The sequence below is a fragment of the Quercus lobata genome, chromosome 10 (assembly GCF_001633185.2).
Source record: "Quercus lobata isolate SW786 chromosome 10, ValleyOak3.0 Primary Assembly, whole genome shotgun sequence".
Classification (NCBI taxonomy): Eukaryota; Viridiplantae; Streptophyta; class Magnoliopsida; order Fagales; family Fagaceae; genus Quercus; species Quercus lobata.
The window spans coordinates 19,886,305-19,908,615 of record NC_044913.1 but is presented as its reverse complement, the minus strand read 5'-3'; the positions used below and the strand labels follow the sequence as shown (position 1 = coordinate 19,908,615).

The 22,311-nt window shown below is 31.4% G+C and overlaps 2 protein-coding genes across 2 annotated transcripts; both read left to right on the top strand.

Moving 5' to 3' along the window:
- The first annotated feature begins 388 nt into the window (after nt 1-388).
- Nucleotides 389-1,450, top strand: LOC115964475. Its single transcript, XM_031083778.1, has 2 exons — nt 389-426; nt 558-1,450. Exon 2 carries the CDS (start codon nt 584-586, stop codon nt 1,448-1,450), a length of 867 nt encoding a protein of 288 aa, XP_030939638.1. The 5' UTR covers nt 389-426; nt 558-583.
- On the top strand, nt 1,435-2,925 carry LOC115965551. Its single transcript, XM_031084796.1, has 2 exons — nt 1,435-2,183; nt 2,272-2,925. The coding sequence occupies exons 1-2, from the start codon at nt 2,017-2,019 to the stop codon at nt 2,915-2,917; spliced, it is 813 nt and encodes a 270-aa protein (XP_030940656.1). The 5' UTR covers nt 1,435-2,016; the 3' UTR covers nt 2,918-2,925.
- Nucleotides 2,926-22,311: the final 19,386 nt, after the last annotated feature.

The following is a 22,311-nucleotide window of genomic DNA, read 5'->3' as shown; positions in this document are numbered from 1 at the left end:
CCGTCCCTCATCTCCCTTCTGCCTTCTCTGTGTGCTTCACTGCTTCGTCCCTCATCTCTATGTGCTCCGTCCATAGTGATTGCTGTGTGCACACTGCACTGCTTCAGCCTTTAGGTGTGCTCTCTCTGCTCTTTTCTTGAATTTTTATTCTTTGTTCTTTACGATTTCTCTCTTTCAAATTGCTTAGAAATAAATTTGTGAATCTGAAAATTTATGTGCTTGACTGCTTGCTGTGTTTTTTTTCTTGTTTTTTCAATTCTTGTGGGAGTTAAAGGGTTTTGTTAACCTATGATTTGTGATTTGTGGTTTGTGGGAGTTAAAGGGTTCTGTGTTTTTTTTGCTGTGAACCTGGTTGCTGTGTTTTTTTTACTGTGAACTTGGTTTGATTTATCATTAATTTATTTAGTTAATAGTTATTATTTGTAGGTTATTTGTGGGAGTTAAAGGGTTTTTTTGGTTTTGTGGTTTTGTGTTTTTTTGCTGTGAAGTTCACAGTGTGAACCTGGCTGCTGTGTTTTGTTGCTGTGAACTTGGTTTGATTTATCATTAATTTGTAGGTTAAATTGAATCTATTGAATTTACAATGGACGAAGTTAATAGCACAGAAAGTTCACAAGAAGTGTCAAATGCTGAATCCCCTCTTTGGCAGTATGTGACTAAAGTAGAAAAACCAGCTGGTGCATCTGTGAAATCTGGTGGAAACACATATTTTAAGTGCAACTATTGTGATAATGTTTTTATGGGATCCTATTCTAGGGTTAAGGCTCATTTATTACAAATTTCTGGCAAAGGTATTAGAGCATGTCGTAATGTGTCAAAGAGCCATAGGTTGGAAATGCAGCGAATGCATGATCAAGTTGAGGCTAATAAGTTAGAGCAAGAACAGAGAAGTCATATTCCCTTACCCCCACCTCCCCCAGGCCGTGGGATACCTATTTCCCCATTTCGGAGACAAGAAGGGAGTGATAGTAGTCATAGTACAAATCCGGGTGATGCTAAGAGGAGGAAGGTGACTATGAATACTACTTTGGAGAAAGCATTTCAGAATAATGCTAGACATGATTTAGATAGTAGAATTGCTAGGATGTTTTACACCGGTGGGCTTCCGTTTAACTTTGCAAGGAACCCACATTATCGTAGTTCCTATGCATTTGCTGCTACTCATAGCATTCCGTGTTATCTTCCTCCTGGATACAATGCTTTGAGAACAACACTTTTGCAAAAGGAAAGAGCTCATGTTGAAAGACTCTTGAAACCAATTAAGGACTCTTGGCTTGAAAATGGTGTAAGTATAGTTTCTAATGGATGGTCAGATCCACAAAGGAGGCCTCTTATTAATGTTATGGCTGTATCAGATGGGGGTCCAGTGTTTATAAAGGCAATTGATGGGTCAGGTGAGTTCAAAGATAAGCATTACATTGCTGGGGTGTTGAAGGATGCTATAAAATAGATTGGACATGAAAAAGTTGTCCAAGTCATCACTGATAATGCAAATGTGATGAAGGCTGCTGGAGCTCTTATTGAGGGTGAGTATCCTAAAATATTTTGGACACCTTGTGTTGTCCACACTCTCAATCTAGCTTTGAAGAATATTTGTGCAGCAAAAAACACTGAAAAGAATGAAGTTACATATGAGGAATGTAGTTGGATTACACGTGTTGCTGATGATGCATCCTTCATACGTGTTTTTATCATGAACCATTCTATGAGGTTGGCAATGTTTAATGAATTTTGTCCATTAAAATTGCTCCAAGTTGCTGATACTAGATTTGCTTCGGTGGTTGTAACGTTGAAAAGGTTGAAGTTGATAAAAAGATGCCTTCAAGCCATGGCTATTAGTGACCAATGGGCTTCTTATAGGGAGGATGACGTTGGAAAAGCTCAAAAGGTGAAATATATGATTCTAAGTGATCTTTGGTGGGATAATATTGATTATATCCTTGAATTCACGGCACCCATTTATGATATGCTACGAATAGCCGACATAGATAAGCCTTGTCTTCATCTTGTGATGAGATGTGGGATTCCATGATAGAGAAGGTGAAAGCAGTGATATATCAGCATGAAGGCTTGGAAGAGGATCAATATAGCTCATTTTGGGGTGTGGTGTATGATATACTCATTGATCGGTGGACTAAAAATTCTACACCACTACATTGCTTGGCTCATTCCTTAAATCCTAAGTAAGTACATTTATTATCTATTTTCCTTAGTTCACCCTTTTAGTAAAACATACGTTTGATCTATATTTGTTTTTTAATCTTTAACTAGGTATTACTCCATTGAATGGATTTCGGAGAATCCAAAACGCATCCCTCCACATCAGGATCATGAAATTTCTATGGAAAGAAGCAAGTGTTTGGAGCGATACTTTGAAGATGAGAATGACTTAACGGTGAAGTATGAGTTTGCTAAATTTTCAGGAGGGAGGTTTCCTTCACCAAGTGCCTTGACGGATAGGTGGACCTTACTACCTTTGGTTTGGTGGCAATACTATGGCTCCGCATTTCCAACTCTTCAAACCCTTGCCCTTAAACTTCTTGGACAACCTTGCTCATCCTCATGTGCTGAGAGAAATTGGAGCACGTACAAATTCATTCATTCCTTAAAAAGAAACAAAATGGCTCCTGCACGCGCTGAGGATTTGGTATATGTGCATTCTAATCTTCGACTCTTGTCAAGGCACAATGAAGAGTACATACATACCGCAACAAAGATGTGGGATATTACAGGAGACTCTTGGAATGAGAGCGACATGCATGGAGGAGCTGGAATTCTTGAGAATGCAGCTCTTACACTTGATGAGCCAGAGTTGGAGGCTATAGTTATTGGGAATGTTAACACTAGTGCTACTACTAGTGAAAGTGAAGTTCGAAGTGAAGCTATTGATCTTGAGGATGATGATATTTGTGTTTGATTGTCTTGTTGATTATATTTTATTTTGTTTTAGTTTCAAACTTATGAGTTGTATTCTAATTTCCAAACATCATGGAATGTTTTAGTTTCAATCTTGTGGATTATATTTAATTTATGAACATCATGCTTTAGTTGTTATCTACTACTAGTCACAGACCCGCGCGTTGCGCGTGATTATTTTTTATGGTGATCTCATTATTATTATTATTATTTTATAATTTGAACTAATTTAATGAAAAGTAATGCATTTCGTAATCATATTTATCATAAAATAATTTTTTATTATTGTAGAATTGTTTTATTTAAAATTTGAAACCTTAATTCTACCATAGTTGGTTGACTAATTTTTACATCTCTAAGTCAATTAAACACGTTTTGCATGCTACATGTAAACCTTCTTTTCTATAAGGGTTGAAATAATGTGCGTAATATTTTTTTTTTTCTATGGGAGTTAAAAAGAATAAAATTCACCTTGTCTTGATGTTTTCTAAAAATTAAATTTCGATATTCTCTTTCAATAATTGTGAAAATTCCAAGCAATAATTCAGAAGGTAATACATGTTACATGTTCATGCTTTGATTGTGTAATTGTATGATTGATTTGGGTTGTAATTTATAAGTTGAATATGGTGGTGTATATCCAAAAGGGCCTAACTATGTTGTTTAGGATATTGAATATGGTGTTGTGTGTGATTTATAGAGTAGCACAGTTGTAGTAATTAAAAATTGGTTTTTCATTGTCTTTTAAGTTAATAAAAACCTTACATCTACTTTTTTTTTTTTTTCCAAAAAACTTTTACATATTTTTTTAACGTGAATCTTTACATATACCTTAATAAGTAAACCCTATACATTTCATTTTCTTAGATGCATAAAAAAAAGACATCTATTCCATAATAATAGTGGCAAATTAATTTTTTCATGTTCTCATTTATAACGTTTCTTACTATTATCATATTTTATTGGCTGTTGATTTTCATAATAGAGGCATTAAATGAGAGTTAAATTCTTCGAACCTTTCATTAGATTTCAAAAGTCATGGTGTGTGAAGAATATAAGCATTTAAGGATTTTTTTATATATTTTATTATTTATAAATAATGTTAAATGAAATGTCAAAAAAAAAAGATTTTGAAAATTTTCATCTTTATTTCTTATATATTTCTATTATTACTGAAGAACGTTTTCCTTTTAGTTTTGATAATAAATATGATTTTCTAGATTAGAGTTTGATTAGTTTCAAGTTTAAATTTTGTATGATTTTATTTAATTGTTGATTATATGATTTAATTAAGTGAATTTAACGATTTATTTATTTGCATTGTAAATTTTATAATAACATACGTAGGGTCATCTTTAATTAATTTTTTACTCCTTTAGCCGTCGGTCTCTTTGTTTTCCAATTAACGGTTACTAATTAATTTATTTAATTAATTGACGTTTGATTTCTTTTACTAATCTCTTTCTCTCCCTCTTTGTTAACATCCTATTGTTTTCCCAAATTTGATGATAATTCTAATGTATTAAATATGCATATTGTAATGTTTATTTTTATTTTTATTTTACTCCATTTTGCTGCCATGAAGTTAGTACATCCATAACTATTAGTTTATTATTTTATGATATGTTTGGTTTGATATTATTATTATTATTATAATAAATTTAGTGTTTCTAAAATAGCATGTGTTTTGTATTCTCTTTTTCTATTAATGCATTGTAACATTTTATGGGAATACTTTATAAGAAAACTGTGTATTCTTTTTTTTTTTTTAATTGAGTGTTTCTAAATTGATATTTGTTTTGTATTTCATTTTTCCATTGATGCATTGTAACAATTCATGGGAAGACTTTATAAGAACAATTTTTATTTATTGAATAAAATATTATACGTTTAATTTTAAAAAAAAATGAGACAAAATATAAATAATTATGATATGGAGGATGTTGCTAAATTTAAATGTTGAATAAAATAAGATGAGAATAAAATAATAAAAATGAAATGTATAGCAATAAACACCATATTATTTTAGTTATGCTATGTAATAAAATAATATTATATTTTTATATACTATCTTTATAATGCAATAATATAACATTTAACAACCAATGAGAATAAAAAAGATAACAACATAAAATATAAAACTAAATCATATCAAGCTGGATTACCTGTCAATTCCAATTTTAGCAAACTAACTGACTTCTAGTAGTCTAAAACTGATTTCTGCGATGCATTTGGTGGAGCTTTCAATACTGCATCAGTATGTTTTGATGGTCAACCTGTTACACTAAAATTAAAAAATATATATATATATATATATACCAAATTGAATAATATATATATATATATATAGAGAGAGAGAGAGAGAGGCTTTTGTGTGTGGAAAAATAGAAATTATGCATGGAATAAGAGGGAGAATGACAATTTTATAGCATGAGGATAAGAATAAGAAGAGTCAAAAATAAAGGAAGATAAAAAGATAGAATAATATTAATATTGAGAGTAGTGGGGATATGAAAAGTTGAAATGGAATGAGAAAGGTTGAAGAAAGTTAAGGTAGAGAGTAGTGGGGATATGAAAAGTTAAAATGGAATTGAAAATTTAATAATAAATAAGAATAATTAAAAATAAGATAAATTAAATATGATATTTTGATTGTAATATAATAGAGTTTTTAATTCACTTTAAATGTTAAAAAATTGTATAAAAAATTAGAAAAAAATTGATAATGACATGGCTGCTGACGTGGCTCAATGGAAGCGTAGCAACATTAAATGCTACGTTTCAGCTTTTAGTAGTATATTGATTGCTCTTAAATTTGGTATTTGTTTATATAATGTGAAAAAGTAAAAGTATGCTTAGCAATATATTAAACATATATTATAAAAATATTTTTAATAATTTTTTAATCGCCGAGTCCTGCCGCACCCGCACCCGCACCCACCTTTTTCAAAAATTGCCGAGTCCCGCACCCGCACCCGCACCCGAGTCCCGAAACGCACCCGTGCTTCATTGTTAATAACAATCTTTGTTTGGCTCTTGTGTTTAATATCCATTTGCTTGATGATTCAAAGGAAATACTGTTTTTGGAAATTTGCACCGGTTGGAGATTTCCTTGGTTAGTAAGCATCAAGAATTTTAAAAAACTATTTGTTTATTGTGATTATTTTGGATATACAAGCAGATTGTCTTTTGATTATTGTATATTATATTTGTTATTACATGTTCATTACGAGGAACAGATGAGTTCCTTGGCCATGGTTATAATATTATATTTTATTTTGTATTCAAGTACCTGGATACTCGTGTAATTGCTAGTAATTCTTAAGATGTTAAATACTGCTTGTGTTTGTGAATGAATCAATATAGATTATCTTGGTTGGAGATATATATACTGTACTGTAAATCTTTGAGGATAATGATATTTGATAAATTTTTGGCATATATCAATTTGATTAAGAGATACGATTTTTTGAAATTGTTTCAAATTGTTATATATGTTGGTATATAGAAATGAAGACATGCTTATTTCATTTGGCCTTTGTTTATGAGATCTTTCAATGATTATTTGTTAGATGAATTATTTATATTGATATATAACCTTAAAATTTATAACGACGACCAAGTTTGGTGGTGATTGTTTAAAAGGATGTTCTAGGCCTTTTATGTGCAATGATGTATGGGCTAGATGAATAAAGGAAATTGGAAATTTTGATGGAGGCAAAATTTTGAATCCATTTAAATGATTCACTAATTGATAATTAAAATAACTTTATGAGAGTTATTATAAATAATTTCAAAAGTGTGGAGATAAGCCCAATATTTGGTTGTGTCGAATTTGAAAAAAAATTGGACGGATTGCACATTGATGGGCTGTAATTATGAGGCTTCATTCTTAGTTAGAGAGTGTAATGTTTACCTTTAGGCTAGAGATATTATTTATGTATTGATATGAATAATACCTGATTGTTGTGTATAGCCTTTAAATTTGTTTGAGGATGTATAGCCTTATTTAAACATGCATGTATACATATTTTGGGCATGTGTGAACTTGATTGGATATTAATGTGTTCAATTCCAATATATATATATATATATATATATATATATATATATTTGTAATATTTCTTTAGATGAAATATATGGAACATGCCTTGATTGACATGCTTAAGTTGTCAAATTTGGAATGCACAATAATTTGTAATGAGTGCTTATTAAGTGAGCAAGGGTGAGGCATTAGAGATGTTCATTCATTATAAGAATGAAGTTGAGAAATAACTCAATGAATGCAATAAGTTCTTGATTACCATTGAACTTGTGGGGGGAAGCTATTATTTCCACTATTTATTTTTTCATTGAGATGCCTTAAAAGAAAACTACTAAGACACCTTGTGAATTATGGAAAGAGTGATCAGCTTTATATAAATTTTTTAAATGTGGGGGTGTTTGATAAAGGTGGTGGTTCCTACTCCAAAGGATAAAGAACTATTGGTTGTGTTTTCATTGGTTATGGTCAACACAGTAGTGCATAGTGCTTTCTAATTTATGAATCTATTATTCTTATATGCATGAAAATTAGTTAGAATATATTTCAAGTGTTAAGCTTTAATGTTTGAGTCTACGTTTAGTATCTCTCATGATCAAGAGTTGATGGAAGAGAGATTGAGCCTAAGCGTAGTAAAAGGAAAAACGTCATATTCGTTTGGTTTAGATTTTCTAATTTATATGTCAGAAGATGAACTTAAAGCTTTAAAGAAGCAATTTCCTAAAGTGCCTTCTTGGAAAAGAGATTGTCAATAGTGGAATAAATCCATCTTAGAAATCTATGCATCGTAGTTGGTAGATCCACCACCTAGGAATTTGAGAGTTGATGGAATTTTTTACTATTACAAGGCGAGACTTGTTGTAGAAGGCTGAAAACAAAAAAAAAGATGTGAGTTTTCATGATACACAATAAACCAAAGGGGTTTATGGTTTCTGTACAAGAAAACAAAGTGTGTAGACTTGTTAAATCTTTGTATAGATTGAAGCAAGTTTCAATGCAATGACATGACATGAGAAATTTGACAATGAGATGATGTCAAATGAGTTTAGATTTAATGTGACTAGTGTGTGATGTGAAATATGTCACAAGAGGCCATGTCGTTGTAGGATATGCTCGCGTATGTAGCAATAATAAAAGCTACCAAGATGATGTCGACCAATAATTTCAACTCCAAAGATACATGTGTTGTAGATGTGATACAAGAAATGAAAATTTCTAATACATTTGATGGACTTGTCTCAATCACATGAGAGATGTGACACGGTCTAGTGAGAACGCCTTATATGAAGATCATATGTATTTTTTGGGAAGCCTCTATAAATCTAAAAAAACATGCATTGTTGGATACTTGTGCCCAAGTTGCTGTATCGGGAGAGGTGGCTTTTGGTTTTGAACTTTCCTTTGTTAAAGACTATCGGATATACTGGCTAATCAATGAACACAATGTTTTTGAATTGTCAGCCGTTTGTGTATACCAAGACAATAGAATTCACACAGTTCCATTTCAAACATATTTCGTTCTTATAGTTGTGTTCATTTCGGCCTTGAACATATCTTGGTAAATTCATGAAATGCTTTAGAGAATTCAGCCTTAAAACTTTCGTGGAAACGGCCCACTTCATACTCATATAGGTGACTCTAATTAAGAATATCTTATTATTATCCACTTGGATTTCCAAGATATAAGAATCACTAAAAGCAAATCTTACCCTAAACAGCGCTTGTAAGAATCACTATTTCATCATAGGAATTGGTGGGAGATATTATCTCCATAGTGTTAAAACTAGTTTCCACGATTTGGTTGTCCCTTTGAACCTAGATCTTGGGATCTCTAGTTAGCTAGGTTGGGTTGCCATCCCGGAGACTTTTAGGTTATAAGATTTAACCCAATTCCCCACGATGAACAATTTACTTGCTCTCCACTCAAACAACTGATTACGGATCTGTTTTATAATCTGGAACTATTTCTATTTGAGAGCAACTGCCTCATGGTATTATGTCTCTGACGAATATGTTAAGACCTACCATAACTCTGTGTACTACCAAAATACTAATTGGTAATTACACATTTAGAAATAGGTGTCACATTTCTCATGTCATTGATTTGTAGCACGAACAAAACCCCCTTTCAATTTAAACCTTTTTTTTTTAAAGATTATACTCAACTTTATTTTGTGTTAAAAGAACACTTCTAATGCCTCATTTTGATACTTGGCAAGTACACATGGCTTACTCTTAGGCATATCAAAGAATTTGACATGTCTAGTATGTTCAACTTAAACATCTAGGCTAATTTTATATCAACGCAAACTCTATCACAAAAATAAATTATGAAATCAAAACTCTGCTTTAAGATTATTGATATATAAACAACAATTTTAAATCTTTGTGATTGTAGAACTTGAATGTATTAGCGTGAATCTTTGATATATTGTTCTATATTTATATAATATTTTAGATACTGTTTTGTTGGTAGTGTGTATGGTATACATATATTGTAAATTACCATGTTTGTGTCTTTTGATATCTCACAGTGATGTGCTTTGAAGTTTATTGTTTAATTGGCTTATTATATAACGTATGTTAATTAGTCATAGAGGTATAATTGGACTTGTTTGTACTGTGTTATATTTTTTAGATTGTTTTGTAATATATATATATATATATATATATATATATAGACTTTGGTTGAATTTTTGAGAATTCAATTTGATTGAGTTTTATTTGATAGAAATGTCGAATGAAACTATTATGAATCTTGTCACGGTGCTTGTTGCTGCTCCTATTACTGTTCCTATTAACCATGGAGAAAAACCAGAAAAATTCAATGGAACTGAGTTTAAGAGATGGCAACAAAATATGCTATTCTATCTCACAACACTGAATTTGGCAAAATTCCTATATGAGAATGCTCCAAATCTTAAGGAAAATGAGATGGATAAGCAAGTGGTTGCTGCTATGGAAGCATGGAAACATGCTGACTTCCTGTGCAAAAACTATATTCTTAATGGATTGTACAACACATTGTACAATGTGTATAGTTTAATCAAGACATCAAAAGAGTTGTGGGATTCCTTGGACTAGAAATACAAGACAGAAGATGCTAGAACTAAAAAGTTCATTGTGGGCAAACTTTTGGATTACAAAATGGTGGATTCCAAAATTGTGCTTAGTCAAGTGCAAGAGATACAATTGATCATGCATAAAATTCATGCTGAAGGTATGTTTGTAATTGAATCATTTCAAGCGGCTGCTAACATTGAGAAACTGCCTTCATCTTGGAAAAGATTTCAAAAATTACTTGAAGTATAAGCGTAAGGAGATGTGGCTAGAAGGACAATCGTTCTTCAAAAAAAAAAAAAAAAAAAAACCGTAGGGAATCACTACATGGAATCTAAAATTGTGGAGCATAATAAGAATAAGAGGATAAGCCCATATTCTCTATCATTTCCTATGTGGGATTCAAGGATTCTCAACACTTCAATATCATGTTCAAGTAGACATATTAGGAGTCAATTTCTTATTCACTCCATACTATTTTTCCAACAATCCCTCACATGAATGGAAATTGATAAAATTCAATGCAAATGATGATGGATACATAAAGAGAGTAGAAGAAAAGTTACTGTATCGGGAGAAGTAGCTTTTGGCTTTGAATTTTCATTTGTGAAAGACTATTAGATATACTGGCTAACTAGTGAACACGATGCCTTGAACTGTTTAGCCGTTTGTGTATACCAAGACAATAGAATTCACACAATTCCTTTTCGAACATATTTCGTTCTTATAGTTGTGTTCATTTCGGCCTTGAACATATCTTGGTAAATTCATGAAGTGTTTTAGAGAATTTAGCCTTAAAACTCTCATTAAAGCGGCCCACTTCACACTCATATAGGTGACTCTTATTAAGAATATCCTGCTATACCCCACTGGATTTCCAAGATATAAGAATCATTAAAAGCAAAGTTTACCCTGAAAATCGCTTATAGGCATCCCTATTTCATCATAGGAATGGGTGGGAGATGTTATCTCCATAGTGATAAAACTAGTCTCCACGACTCGGTTATCCTTTTGAACCTAGATCTTGGGATCTCCAGTTAGTTAGGTTGGGTTGCCATCCTGGAAACTTTTAGGACATAGGCTTTAACCCCATTCCCCTTGATGAATGCACAGTTTATTTACTCTTTACTCAAACAATTGATTTTGGATTCATTTTATAATCTGGAAGTACTTCCATTTGAGAGCAACTATCTCATGATATTGTCTCTAACAAATATGTAAAGATCTACCATAACTTTGTGCCCTACCAATATATACAAATAGGAGGCACAAGTATCCAACAATGTATATTTGTTTAGATTTATAAAGACTTTCTAAAAAATACATATGCTCTTCATATAAGGTGTTCTCACTAGACTGTCGTCACATCTCTCATGTGATTGAGACAAGTCCATCAGATGTATTAGAAATTTTCATTTTATGTATCACATCTACAACACCTATATCTTTCGAGTTGAAATTATTGGTCAACATCATCTTGGTAGCTTTTATTATTGCAACATACACGAGCATATTCCACAACGACATAGTCTCTTGTGACATATTTCACATCACAAACTAGTTCATTGAATCTAAACTCATTTGACATCATCTTATTGTCAAATTTCTCATGTCATTGCATTGAAACTTGTTTCAATCTATACAAAGATTTAACAAGTCTACAAACTTTTTTTCTTTGTACAAGAACCATAAATCCCTTTGGTTTATTGTGTATCATGAAAACTCACATCTTCCTTTGTTTGTAGCCTTCTACAACAAGTCTCGCCTTGTAATAGTAAAAAATTCCATCAACTCTCAAATTCCCAGGTGGTGGATCTACCAACTAATATGCATAGATTTCTAAGATGGATTTATTCCACTATTGACAATCTCTTTTCCAAGAAGGATATTGCTTCTTTGAAGCTTTAAGTTCATCTTCTAACATATAAATTAGAAAATCTAGACCAAACGAATATGACGTTTGTCCTTTTACTACACTTAGGCTCAACCTCTCTTTTATCAACTTTTGATCATGAGAGATACTAAACGTAGACTCAAACTTTCTTTTAAGAAAGTTTAACACTTGAAATATATTCTAATTAATTTTCATGCATATAAGAATAATAGATTCATAAATTAGAAAGCATTATGCATTACTGTTATGACCATAACTAATGAAAACACAATCAATGGTTTACTCTTAGGCATATCAAAGAATTTGACAAGTCTAAGATGTTCAACTTAAACATCCAGGCCAATTTTATATTTCCTTTTCCATCGGTAATATGCCAACAAAACTTTTCTAATGGCAGTCAAATAAAAAGAAAGGTTGCCAAAGAATCATATGCTTTTTTTTGAGAAGCACCAAAGAATCATATGCTAAGATAATATTAATCCGTAAAAAATAAACTTATTCTATATTATATGACATTAATTACAAATGAGTCTTTTGAAGTGTTCTTTTAACACAAAATGAAGTTGAGTATAATCTGAAAAAAAAAAAGAAGGTTTAAGTTGTGTAGGGAAGATATTCCTTATGTGTGTAAGGAAGAGTTCCTTTTTTCAAATTATATTCTCAACTAGTTGCCTCAAAAAAAAAAAGAAAAGGGTAAGACACTATGAATTATGGAAATGTCAAATAACTTTCTTATAAATTCTTTAAATGTGGGTTTTTTTATTTTTTATTTTTTTTTAAGTGGTAGGACTAAGACTCATGTGAAGGCTTATTGAAAGAGGGGTTTTGTTCATGTTACAAAGCAATGACATGATAAATGTGCCACCTAGTTTTGGTAGTACACATAGTTATGGTAAGTCTTGACATATTCATCAGAGACATAATACCATGAGACAGTTTCTCTCAAATGGAAGTAGTTCCAGATTATAAAACAGATTCATAATAAGTTGTTTGAGTGGAGAGTAAGTAAATTGCTCATCAAGGGGAATTGGGTTAAAGCCGATAACTTAAAAGTCTCCGAGATGGCAACCCAACCTAGCTTGATTGGTGATCCCAAGATCTAGGTTCAAAGGGACAACCGAATCATAGAGACTAGTTTTTATCACTATGGAGATAATATTTCCCTCCAATTCCTATGATGAAATAATGATTCCTGCAAGCGATGTTTAGGGTAAACTTTGTTTTTAATGATCCGAAAGAGACAAAATAGCCTAATATTATATAATATAAATAAAGAAGATGGAAAGTCCTTGAATAATTAATACCAACAGCAGTATCAAAAATTCATCTGTCAAACACGAAATCAACGTTATCAAAAAGCTAAAGATCACAGATTAACTTTATAATATAGACAAGAAGATATTTGCGATAAATGACAAGCCCACAAATTCAAACCTCAGTTTTTTCAAAATTAATATAGAGTGATTTTGTATTATCGCAAGTGTGTGGATATGGTTTGTAATAATTTAAGTGTGATATTGTAGTTGTGTGATATTTTAGTTGTGTGATACAGAGGTGACTTATATATTATATTGTTTGTATTTTTATATACTTTTGTATTGTAAAAATATATAGAACACTTCACGAGAAACCCTACCAGAGAGAAAATATTTTGTGAATTAGCATTTGGGTCAAAGAGAGAGAAAGAGACAGATTATTTCGTAGAGCACGGACCTTGTATGCTTCTTCTCTGTGTTGTAGATCAATTTATCCTTGGAGGCATGTTAGGTTCTAAGAAATTAGGAACTAATGTATTAGAACTTCAATTTGTATTATGTTGGCAAACCATGATCAAAACATAGAGTCTAGGTTTAGGCTTGCTCAAAGTATGTTTATTTGTGAAATTGGAATCGAGTGATTGCAGAATTTATTGGACTAAATCTGCAAGGCTCGATCGATCGAACCACGTGCAGATTTATTTTTCTGCAGAGTTCCAATTCAGCCCAAACTCTACTTAAACGTATTAGGGTTCAAGTAAAACTCTCCTATATATAAGGGAAACCCTAGAACGTTTTTTGAAGTTGTTTTTAGAGAGATTAGAGTGCCTCTTATGCCTCTTTTTATTTTTAGGGTTTTGTACCCAAAGGCTCTCTAAAGGTTGCTCATATTGTGGTTTGTGTAAATCTTTTGTGAGATCTAGAGGAGCTTTCCTTTACACAAATTTAGAGTTTTCAAGGAGGAGATTTATCTACACCTTGATGATTAATTCAGTTGCTACCATTAAAACTTAAAGAATACACAAGCGGGGGTGCTTGTAGCTGGTGGGAATCCAAGAAAGAAGGAGTCCGTGGATTCAGAGCTTGCACGTGGTCATGTCAGTAAGTTCTACTGGTTGGTAGCATTAGGAAGTCAAGCGGGGGTGCTTGTAAGTCCTTTTGTATGAACTTCGATTCTTTCAAGATAGTGGATTCAAGTTTACCTTGAGGATAGTTAGGTCAAATCCTCCCCAGGTTTTTATCGGTTTGGTTTCCTGGGTGATCATATCATTGTCTTATTTATTTTCTGCTGCTTTGCATGATTTGATCTTTTATATTGTGATAACCAAGACTTGTTTAATTGGACTAAGTAACAACTTGGTTAATTACCTAGGTTTAATCAATTGTGTTTTAAGGGGTCTAAAAACTGTCAAGGCAGATGTCAGTGAGTCTCAAAGCACCATAGATTGTGTGAGGGGTGAAATATGCTTGATCTATATCATTCATCCTTCATGCATTTGGTCTGTGAATTTTTAATTATTTTGTAGATTTCTTCTTATGTATACAATATTTATTTATTGTTTTTGCCTATCACAGTTATTTGTGTTATTATTTATTATTAGATTTGTATGTTGTTCATTTTTTTTTAATCACAAAAGTAAAATGTTGAAATATATCCAACAATCTTAAAGCAATATTTAACATTTTAAGAATTACTAGCAATTACACGAGTATCTAGGCACTTGAATACAAAATAAAATATAATATTATAACCATGGCCAAGGAACTCATCTGTTCCTCATAATGAACAGGTAATAACAAATATAATATACAATAATCAAAAGATAGTATGCTTGTATATCCAAAATAATCACAACAAACAAATAGTTTTTAAAAATTCTTGATGCTTAGTAACCAAGGAAATCTATGAAGCGGTGCAAATATTGTATACAATCTCCTTAAAGCATATTTCGCCCCTCATACAATTTGTAGTGCTTTGAGACTTACAGACATTTGCCTCCTAGGATAAAATAATCTTTAACAGGGAGAAGAAGCACATAAAGTCCATGCTCTGCGAATTAATCTATGTTTCTTTCTCTATCTTTGACTCAAATGAATGCACAAAATATTTTCTCTCTGGAAGAGTTTCTCAAAAGTTTTTTTTTTTCATGAATAAGGGACTATGAATATATACATTACTAAACAAATACACTGTTTTAGAAAAAACTGTTGTATACAGACTTACTAACTCAAGAAATGAAATAATAAAATATTATTATTATTTGGACAAGAGGGTCCAATCTACACATGACCAAAACCCAACCCAATGTCCAACCCATGAACATATAAACCCATGTTCTCTATCATTTCTTATGTGGGACTCAAGAATTCTCATCGATCATTAGCCGTAAGGCCCGTAACGATCATTAACATTATCATTTGCGTATCAATTAACACAAACCGTAACAAGCAATACAACAAACCACCAAAAACAAGTTAATGATTGCAGCGTAATTTGACCTATTATTTACAAAACTTTTCGTAGAATCACAAAAATAAATTAAGAAAATAATAAATCTGCTTTAAGATTGTTATTAATAATCAATAACATGCCAATCCAGTCAGTAAACAAATTATTTTGACACACGATTATTAAAGCAATGTTGCACTGAAACACAATTACAACACTACAACAGTAATAGGAATAATAGATTCATAAATTAGAAAGCACTATGCACTACTGTTATGACCATAACCAATGAAAACACAATCAATGGTTCTTTAGCCTTTCGAATAGGAACCACCGCCTTCATCAAAGACCCACACAGTTAAAAAATTTATATAAAGGCGATCACTCTTTCCATAATTCACAAGGTGTCTTAGTGGTTTTCTTTTAAGGCATCTCAATGAAAAAATAAATAGTGGAAATAATAGCTTCCCCCCACAAGTTCAATGGTAATCGAGAACTTATTGCATTTATTGAGTTATTTCTCAACTTTATTCTTATAATGAATGAACATCTTTAATGCCTCATCCTTGCTTACTTAATAAGCACTCATAACAGGCTCTTATGCATTCCAAATTTGACAATTTAAGCATGTCAATCAAGGCATGTTCCATATATTTCATCCAAAGAAATATTACAAATATATATATATATATATTGGAATTGAACACATTAATATCCAATCAAGTTCACATATTTCCTTTTCGTACATATTTTGTTCTTATAGTTGTGTTCATTTTGGCCCTAAATTCATGAAGTGTTTTAGAGAATTCAATCTTCAAACTCTAATGGAAGCGGCGGCTCACTTCACACTCATATAGGTGACTTTTATTAAGAATATCCTCTTGGATTTCCAAGATATAAGAATCATTAATAGCAAAGCTTACCCTGAACATCGCTTACAGGCATCCCTATTTCATCATAGGAATGGGTGGGAGATGTTATCTCCATAGTGATAAAACTAGTATTCACGATTCGGTTATCCCTTTGAACCTAGATCTTGAGATCTCCAATAAGCTAGGTTGGGTTGCCATCTCGGAGACTTTTAGGCTTTAACCTCATTTTCATCAATGAACGCGCAGTTTATTTGCTCTTCACTCAAACAATTGATTTTAGATTCATTTTATAATCTGGAAGTACTTCCATTTGATGGCAACTGCCTTATGGTATTGTTTCCAACAAATATGTAGAGACCTACCATAACTTTGCGCCCTACCAATACATACAAATAGGAGGCACAAGTATCCAACAATGCATGTTTGTTTAGATTTATGAAGACTTCCCAAAAAATACATATGCTCTTCATATAAGGTGTTCTCGCTAGATTGTCATCACATCTCTCATGTGATTGAAACAAGTCCATCAGATGTACTAGAAATTTTCATTTCTTGTATCACATCTACAACACCTATATCTTTCGAGTTGAAATTATTGGTCAACATTATCTTGGTAGTTTTTATTATTGCTACATATACAAGCATATCCCACGACATAGCCTCTTGTGAATATTTCACATCACACTTTGACATCATCTCATTGTCAAATTCTTATGTCGTTGCATTAAAACTTGCTTCAATCTATACAAAGATTTAACAAGTCTACACACTTTGTTACCTTGTACGGGAATCATAAACCTCTTTGGATTATTGTGTATCATGAAAACTCACATCTTCCTTTGTTTGCAGCCTTCTACAACAAGTCTTGCCTTTTATTAGTCAAAAGCTACTTCTCCCGATACAATTACTTTTGTTCTACTCTCTGTGTGTCTGCATCATCATTTGCATTGTGTTTCATCAATTTCCATTCATGTGAGGGATTGTTGGAAATATAGTATGGAGTGAATAAGAAATTGACTCCTAATGTATCCACTTGAACATGATATTGAAGTGGTGAGAATCCTTGAGTCTCACATAGGAAATGATAGAGAATATGGATTTATATGCTCATGGGTTGGACACTGGGTTGGACTTTAGATATGTGTGGACTAGGCCCTCTTGTCTAAATAATAATAATATTTTATTATTTTATTTCTTGAGGTAGTAAGGCTGTATACATCAATTTTTTCTGAAATAGTGGCTATTTAGTAATGTATATATTCATAGTCCCTTAGTTATGAAAAAATAACTTTTGAGAAACTCTTCCAAAGGGAAAATATTTTGTGTATTCATTTGAGTCAAAGAGAGAGAAAGAAACATAGATTAGTTCGCAGAGTACGGATCTTGTGTGCTTCTTCTCCGTGCTGTAGATCATTTTATCCTGAGAGACAAACATCTGTGAATATCAAAGCATCACAAATTATGTGGGGCGAAATTTGTTTTAAGGAGATTGTATCAAACACAAGACTTAATCTATATTATTCATCCTTCATACATTTGGTTTGTGAGTTTTTAATTATTTTGCAAATTTCTTTTTATGTATACAACATTTATTTATTGTTTTTGTCTATCATATCTATTTGTGTTATTACTTATTATAATTAGATCTGTATGTTCAGTTTTTTTGTTTAATCACAAAAGTAAATTGTTGAAATATATCCAATATTACTTTATTCTCTACTAATTATGATAAGCCATGTGTCCTATCTATATATATATATATATATTAAAACTTTAATATTTTATAAGATAGTGAAAATAATGCATGGCAAGTGGCCAGTTGTAATTTATAAAATGGGAACAAAAAAAATGATATTCTTTTAATGTATCTTATGCATAGCTTAAAATACAATTATTTTTTTCTCACTTTTCCAAGTGTTTAAAAAAAAAAAAGAAGATTTGGAAGAATTCTCCAAATGTTTATTATACTTTCTCATCAGTGTTATTGGAAACATGTTCGCTCTTTGACTAGCAAGAGAAAATGAAACAGTAGCTTTCTTTACACTTATTCCGATAAAATATATCATATAAAGCTGATTTTCAAATCGAAGATTACTTTTCTTACAACCGAAGCTTATAGTTAGATCTGTTTATAGTTTTGGATATCTCTTATCACTCATTATTTTTTCAATCTCAATCGAGAAAGATACTGAAAAGGACCCAAACTTTACCCTAGTTCGATAGGCCCTCAACATGGAACTCATAGCTCATTTCATGTTCACTCAATATAAGACACTTTTTTGGAAACTACAACTTATTCTCTCTCTCCCTCTCTCTCTCTCTCAAATCATGACTTTATGCTATTGATTGGATAAACGTTAGGGTTTGATCCCACCATTTTTATTATAATTCTCTAACTCATTGAAATGTCTGTGACTCTATGCACATGATGAATCTTGGTGGGGATGAAGTTATTTGAAAAGTAAGGAATAATATGGCAATCAAAGGGAAGAAGAATCAGTAATGTTCCTTGGAACGTGGGTTTAGATGATTGAGATAGGTTAGTTGGTGTTGCCTAATAGAGTTCAGGCACACCACATGTAAATTTCCTTCTCATTATTTCATGTGGGGTTTCATTTCTTTCCTAATCCCTTCCTTCTGTCCCAGTGTGTATCACTATCTCCTTTTCAATTGCTTGCAGATAAAGGCATTGCTGTGTGCCTTTAGCGTGACAAAATCAAATGGATGCATTCTCAATTATCATGCGTAGCACTCTCTCTATTATCATTTTTTTTAGTGCATATTTCTATTATCATCTCCCAAAACACTTATTTTCTTACTCTTTTACCTCTCATTACCATCCCTCCCTTTTCTTTTTCATCACTACATTATTAATGTCAAAGCTACCATATTCAAGATGACAAACAACTTCCAACCCGTCTTGCATGGGGTTTCCTTGCTTTGAAGAGGGGACGGGACATCCTTGATTCTATTTTGTCACGTTCTCTTACCATCCCTTTAATATATGTGTGGTAGTATGTTTTAGTTAGCTCAACCATATATTAATTTTTGTGTGTTGTGGTGCTTGCTAGCTATTTTATTATTTTTCTTATATTTCACAACAATAAACTATCACATAATAATGCCCAAAGTTTACACCATATTTTTTATCACATAAAAAATTTTCAAATTAAGGCCTCTATCAATCTCTGTTATACATTTCTAATATTTTGGGCAATAACAAAGCAAAAAAAAGTGGAAAACTAGTAATTAAACTATGTGTTTCACCTAAAGCTTTGTTAATAAATGAATTTATTAAAAAGAGGGATAGAGGGAAAAAAAACTTTGCTTAGAGTGAAAAAGTGATTGTGAAAAAATTGAAATTGATTATATAAATATTCCTTTTTATCATATAATATATAAGAAAAAGGTGGGCCTTTGTAGGCAATTTCGTTTGAATGGTAGGCAGGCCACGTTTACCAATATGCATGTGAGCAATCATTTTCCCAAGTCAATGTCATTAGCATAATTATGAAAAGTTTGGATATATTCTTTTGTTACTTTTCAAGAAAAGATGCAAGGATCATTTCTAATTCAACAACTTTCATGAGGATGTCATACACCTCTCTACAATAGCATTATTCCACAGTTTCCACTAGTTATATAAGAAAATATACAAAGATCATACTAACATTCACAACTTTTGCTGAATGAAAAAAGTTGTGAACGTTGGTATGATCTTTGTGTATATATATATATATATATATATATATATTTTTTTTTTTTTTTTTTCATTAAGCAAAAAAAAAAAATCACAAAATATCCACCAATTAGTATCTTCTCTCTCTCTCTCTCTCTCTGAAATTAAAGCCAACATTTTTGTTGCCTTTAAGATAAAACTGCTATCACGATGGAAAGAGCTAAAAATATAATATTGATTTTAATGCAAAGTATCTTAAAATAAACAAACTGACAAGACAATTAAGAATTAAGATAACCACTGCCACGTCAATAGCATAAATATATATATATATATATATATATTTTTTTTTTTTTAAATTTGACATGGACAGCACTATGTGAAATTTATATAGTATGCTTAAAAATAAAATAGTAAAATTTATGTAATAAAATTAGTAATAACTCTAGTACTACTCTATCATAATTCATAAGTCATAACCACCATTTTTATGTACTCTCTTTTGTCTTAAATTATTTATTTACATTGTCTAATGCATTGTTTTTAACTACAAAGTTATTCATGTTTAGAAAACACTGAATTTAAACTTGAATAAAGGAAATAAGAAAGATAACTTCTGAAAATTATGAATATCATGTGTATTGACTTGTTCAAACTTCAAAATAGACAATATCTGAAGCATTACAAAACGAAATTATAGACACTTATTTATTGAATGCTTGGCAAAAAACAAGAAAAAAAAATTCTGGTAACTTGATTATGAATGAATACTTTTATTAAGCAAAAAAGAAGCACTTATTTGAAATGGTTGTGTTTAAAGAGCTAATAACTCTGTTATGTGTCAATGATAAATGTTTGTTTGTTATTGGCTAAAGCCAGGTCAATGTTTGTTACCAGCAAGTACAGAGTAAATTTTGTGCTGATTTCATGATCATATACAAGACAAGTCTTAAAGGTGGCTTGAGTTGTTAAGGTGGGCTTTTGTTCAATCACGGTGGCATGACATCTCACAAAAGCTTTTATTTTACGTTGAACATTAATAAAGAGTAGTTTTAGGATCATTTTATAATTTTTTTGTCACAAATTCAACGTGACAGGTTGTGAATGGTTAGCTATTATCTAAACATGAAACCATTATTTTTCTTTTATTAATCATATTCTGTCATGTTATAATTATGATAAAAATTTATGAAAAGTTATATGATCCTAATCTTTTCCATTAATAAAAGATGAAATGTGTTGTTGATGTTGCAAAAACAGACATCATATATAAATTGTACCCAAAAAGAAAAAAAAAAAAAATACAGCAGTGTTAAAGTTGTTTGATTATGCACCATACTCCATGCTTTTATATAGTGCTGCAGAGAGAGAGAGAGAGAGAGAATTAACAGGTGAATGGTGAAATACCAGCAGAATTTGACAAAGCAGTAATGGGTGTGGGGGTGCCATTGTGCTTAAGGAACCTGACATAGCAGTAGCACTGAATTACAACCCTCTTTTATTTATTTATTTTGTCATCCCTCAAACACAGGACTGCAAGGACAGCATCCAAAGAATAATAAATATCAATATTTGAAACTTCTGGATTTTCTAAAATAAGCTTACTGCTTGAAATTATCAACATTTCTCTGAATTCATTTTTGATAAAGAGTGGAAGGTATTTTTATGAATGAAATATAACTTTAATGTTATAGCTTCCATAAGGAAGTTAAGCCCCTCTTCTGCTCACAAACTCCATCAACTCCTGCCAAGCAGGCTCCAATTCTGTAGGTGCCAAGGTGGAAAAGATATTCTTGAAATAGGCAAAGGTTATTTCCTCAACTTTAGTAGCATCCAAATGTTACTGTCTAGTGAGGTCTTTTAGTTCCATTTTGGAATATTCATATATGGAAAAGAAGGACAAGAATGAGTGATTAATAGTTTTATGGTTTTTTGAAATACAAAATTACTAATTAAGTTTTTATATTAGATTTTGTTAACATCTAATTTTCAATTATAATATGATGAATCACGTAATGTTATTGTGATATAATCAATTAAAAATATAATTATTTTTTTTTTAAATTTTTAATTTACTTTGGGTATAGTGATGTATGGTAAAGGAAAGTTAAAATTTTAATTTTTAATTTTGATTTTGGTGTTA

Bases quoted from the DNA above. Each gene is read 5' to 3' on its own strand.
- LOC115964475 (XM_031083778.1), top strand. From the start codon at position 584: ATGGACGAAGTTAATAGCACAGAAAGTTCACAAGAAGTGTCAAATGCT.
- LOC115965551 (XM_031084796.1), top strand. From the start codon at position 2,017: ATGTGGGATTCCATGATAGAGAAGGTGAAAGCAGTGATATATCAGCAT. The intron at 2,184-2,271 runs GTAAGTACATTT...ATCTTTAACTAG, and splicing joins GCTCATTCCTTAAATCCTAA to GTATTACTCCATTGAATGGA.